Source organism: Apostichopus japonicus, chromosome 17 (genome assembly GCF_037975245.1).
Source record: "Apostichopus japonicus isolate 1M-3 chromosome 17, ASM3797524v1, whole genome shotgun sequence".
In the NCBI taxonomy this organism is placed as follows: Eukaryota; Metazoa; Echinodermata; class Holothuroidea; order Aspidochirotida; family Stichopodidae; genus Apostichopus; species Apostichopus japonicus.
The window spans coordinates 3775788-3780491 of record NC_092577.1 but is presented as its reverse complement, the minus strand read 5'-3'; the positions used below and the strand labels follow the sequence as shown (position 1 = coordinate 3780491).

The 4704-nt window shown below is 37.9% G+C and overlaps 1 protein-coding gene across 3 annotated transcripts; it reads left to right on the top strand.

The window, feature by feature from the left end:
• Positions 1-522: 522 nt before the first annotated feature.
• On the top strand, positions 523-3952 carry LOC139985186 (uncharacterized). Of its 3 annotated transcripts, none has more exons than XR_011799339.1 (3): positions 569-1287; positions 1957-2112; positions 2394-3952. XR_011799339.1 is itself a non-coding variant. In XM_071999442.1 (2 exons), the coding sequence occupies exons 1-2, from the start codon at positions 1125-1127 to the stop codon at positions 2640-2642; spliced, it is 417 nt and encodes a 138-aa protein (XP_071855543.1). In that variant the 5' UTR covers positions 523-1124; the 3' UTR covers positions 2643-3952. The 3 variants fall into 3 exon arrangements, 1 of the variants encoding a protein (XP_071855543.1); XR_011799338.1 differs by having other exon boundaries at positions 634-1287; positions 2389-3951; XM_071999442.1 differs by lacking the exon at positions 1957-2112 and having other exon boundaries at positions 523-1287; positions 2389-3952.
• Positions 3953-4704: the final 752 nt, after the last annotated feature.

The following is a 4704-nucleotide window of genomic DNA, read 5'->3' as shown; positions in this document are numbered from 1 at the left end:
ATACCATACGTACCATACGTTCCATACATACCATACGTACCATACTTACCATACGTACCATACGTACCATACGAACCAGAGGTTACATAGGTACCATACGTACCATACGTACCATACAAACCATACGTACCATATGTACCATTCGTACCACACGTACCATAAATACCATACGTACCATACTTGCCATACGATCCATACATACAATATGTACCATACATACCATACGTACCATACGTTCCATACATACCATACGTACCATACATACCATACGTACCATACTTACCATACGTACCATACGAACCAGAGGTTACATAGTACCTATACGTACCATACGTTCCATACATACCATACGTACACGTACCATACGTTTCTGAGATTGAGTTAAGGTGAGCCTAAGTAATAAACTCATTGTATATGTAAAGTAATATATTTTAAAGGGGACACAAACCCAGCCCATCGTTGGCTTATCTGAAAGACATCTTCAAGAGCAATAGGCCATCAGCTGAAGGTCGAAATTCGCTTGTTTCGTTCCAGCAACTGCGGGTCTAAAATTTCTCTACAGCATTGAATACATAAATTAACTAAGATTAATGATCCAAAAGTTTTCCATGTACTTTCCTGCAGTTTTTTTGCAATTCCGCTCGAAAGATCGAACTATATTTTTTATTGCGTATGTTAAGAAACCTGCCGTTCTACGTTCAAAAGTTGTGCGCCAGTGAGATATCTGTACCATGTGATATGAATTGTCCAATGAGCCATGAGTTCTGTGTGCAATCTTTGTAGAAAACAACAAACATGGCGGCTCCCACGGGCGCTAGTCAGTCTCCGACACACGGAAATCTACAGTGCTCAGTGCACATTGAATCTGTAAAATTTGAAGCAGTCAAGGCACTGACGAATAAACGATGGACTAAAGTTACTTCCTGCGCTAAAGATTGGCTTAATCTCAGCGGCGGAGACAGTGATATCGCCGTAGGCTACTACTGATTACTCCATGGCCTACTACGATCAAGCGTGTGTTCAACAGCATAGTATGATGGGGTTCCACGATAAGTGTTACAGGCGGTTCATTGATAGCAAGCACATTGCTGCAAGAAAACGGACAGTTCCAGAGGAGACCCCATATGATTTTAAACGAAGAATTGACGGAAAAGATCGAGGAAACCAAGCAGAAGCTCTGGTGTATTGCCTGTTCAATTTATTATATGTGGGAAAAGAAACAATACATTACTCGGCGTTGCAAACGGGTGCAGGACAAGCTGCAGCAGGCAGAGACTTTCGATGGAGGTAAGCCTAAGCATACTACACGACTCTACTTGTACTTCTGTCCTTGAAGTGTTAAGAGAAGTTGCATAATGCAAGATCAGTAGCTCTTGAGGGATAGAATCCAAGTCAAAGGGCACAGTGTTGGACCTGAACATAATATAATTAGTGGCATGGTCATCTGATTTGTTTTGTTATAAGGTGGTAGGAATGGAAATTTGTTTCAAATTCTCCATCTGGGGCACTAGCCTAAGTGTTAAATACAGGCTTCATAGTTTTCTTACTGTGGCCCTTTATTTGAATGATAGAGATATTATATTAGTTAGAAAAATAAGTGTAACAAATGTGCAATAAGGTTAGGTTTGCAAGGTCTTATGGTCAGCCTGTCTAGCTTTACCAAAATGAACAAGTATCTGTCTCCTTTATTATTAGTAACAGATATAATCTACCATTGTATAATTTAAACCATAACATTAAGAGATAATGTACTGTACTGTCAAAAAAAGCCTGTTTTAATTCTTTTTTGCATGACACTGGTTTGCAAAATTTGAATGTGTCTTTGTTTGTCCATAGAAGATGAGCAGATCACATGGTATATAAATAAAATTGTCTTAGTTCTTATTTGTTCAAACTTACATTTTGATCAACAGAAAATGCAAAACAATTTGCTTTTTTTATTTCATTTTATTAAAGTATTGCTTCGACAAGCAGCAGAGCGGAAAAAAGATGAGCCCAGATTTTATGAATATTAGAGGAAAAGACCGTGTTGCCATTGAAGTGAGGTACCACTCTCTATGTTGAAGAAACTAGATACAATTCTTGACAAGGAAGACATACAGATCTTGAAAGGTAAAGTACTCTCTTCAATGTGTGGTTCATTTCATTGAGTGTTCAGGGGTGGATCTAGGACTTTTGGAATATGGGGGTCCTCCCCCAAGGAAAATTAAAAAATTCTCTAAACGCTTTGAGATGCAATATCAGGTTAATCTTTCCATTGAAATTATTAAAGTAATTTGCAACATATTTCTAGCTGAATTGTAATTACATTGGTACCCCATCATAAAATGTGAGACTCAAAAATATCCAATTTCATGGTACAAGGTGTTCTGTTCATCTCCTCCTCAGAGCAGAGTTTACCACCAACAAAAGATGCTCTGACCCAGCATGTTAAGCGCTGCACCAACCAGGCTGCAATTCACAGTAGGGCATTGCAGCAAAGGATTGATGCACTCTCACCAGAGGGACATAGATGGAAACTTGAAAATGATGACCTTATAATCACTTGGATGACGAAGCCACCTGACCCAGATGTTTTGCTTCGTGTGTCAGCAGTAGCTGTAGAGTCGGCAAATGTCTTAAAGGAAGATGTTCCTGAATGAATGCACAACTACCGTGTACAGACCTATGTAAATATAGAAATTGCAGCAACTTCCAAGAAGATGTTGAGATTGTTGATGCAGGGGAAGATGATTTGGAGGATGAACTGTGATGGTGTTAAATCTTGATATCTTAGTCTGAAATTTTAATCAAGTTTGAAGTTTGTGAAGAGGGTTAACTTTTTCAAAGTCATGTTGTCATTATTTTGTTCCCCAGAGTTTAAAGGAACCAGAAAACATGATCTTATTCATATATTCATTTTAGCTATTAGTAGTTTTATGTAGATTACCCTACCTACCAGACACCTTATGATAAATATCCACATTTTCTTCAAATCACTTTTTTTGCTGAGAGGGGAGGGGGGAGGAGGGTGTTATGGGCATGCTTTACCTCTTGCATATTCACAACTACATTTACTGATGACGATGACGCAAATACCGCGTCCTGAAACCAGTCAGAGGTTTATATACTGTTGTTGGGGAACCATCGCCCCTGACCCTGTTCCAATATCACGGTTCTTTATTGTTTTGGCGTAACATTTCGTTACCTGTTTTATTCATATTGTTAACACGTTTTGTGCATCTGTTCAAGTTTTGACTGAAGGATATTCAAGTCTTTAGTGACTTTTATTTCATCTAATTATCTTCACCTCTACTACGGAATGGACTTTCCCTTTTCCATACCATATCTGACTTCCATGCAGTGAATTGAAGTGGATCCTGTTATAACTAGTACAACTGTCCTTGGATGAACTTTTAATCACTTATTAATTCCTCGCCGCGCCTTTTGATGAAGAACCTGTATCTTGAATCATCGCAAAGGCCCAGCTCTACTACACCATTGAGTGTATCGACCCAGTCTTAATAGATACATTATTTCTTTCTATCTGGGGCTTAAGTTAACTGTCTTCGTTATTCACTTATTTGTACCATTCACCTTTATTATTCATATTATTTGTAGAATATGGAACTATTATTATTCAAAATACCATTCGAAACCTTGTCGATCTTTTCTTTTATACGTTAACTCCCTTGGAAACACTTTTTGCAGGAATACGAATTATAAACATGTCGTTTCCGTAACATGGAGAAAGTACCTAGTTTTGCAGAAGACTGTAGAAAGAGTACTAAGGTAACGGATATATACCGACTAACTATATTTCACATCTACGATATGCCATGATGTCTTAGTGTGCCAACTTATATATTGATTTATACAAAAGAAATAACTCACTGGTCTTGGGGCATTGGCACATCTCACTGTAACTAGGGATTTAGCTACATGTAAAGTAGAGGGGGAGGGAGTCACATGTGTAAAACAGTTTGGATGGGGAGTGTAATAATTATGGAGAGGAACTTTTCATTATGTGTATATTTACGCATACATGCACATACGAAATGCATTCATAACATAGGGGGGAAATCTAAAAATATTTGATTTATTACAAAGCATTATATCTGAGTTTATTAAAAGTGGTACATTTTTATAATTAAAACCCTTAAGTTATAATGTGCAAAAATTGTATTTCATATTTCAAAGTTGAAAATGTGATTTTTTACCATTTTGGCGAAAATGGAGGGGGGGGGGGCACAACTTGTAATGCCTGAAAACAACCCTCACTGACCCTTAGACCAGAATCCTCTTCCACCATTCTTGTAACCCTGACCCAACTATTATACAAAAAAAATATATCAGTCGTGATTAAACATGTAAGATAAGAGTGGTATGTATGCACCACTGTACCAAATCTAACGTTAGCACGTGTTCCTAATACATAGCATCGTAGCACGTAATGTCTACATAACATACCCAATTTCAAGGGTGCGTTACAAAAATACTGCAGGAAATTTTTTGGAGAACTTTTGATATAATGTTTGTGATGCATTAAACTACCCAAAAATGCATTAAAAGTCTAGACCCGGTGTTGCTGGAACGAAACTGATTTTACAGCCACATTTTGAGCTTCAGCTGATGGCCTAAACAACCCCCCCCCCCCCCCGTCCATATAAAAACAGCAAATTAAAATCTTTGGAAAACCCATCAGTAGGTCAAGTGATGTGATTC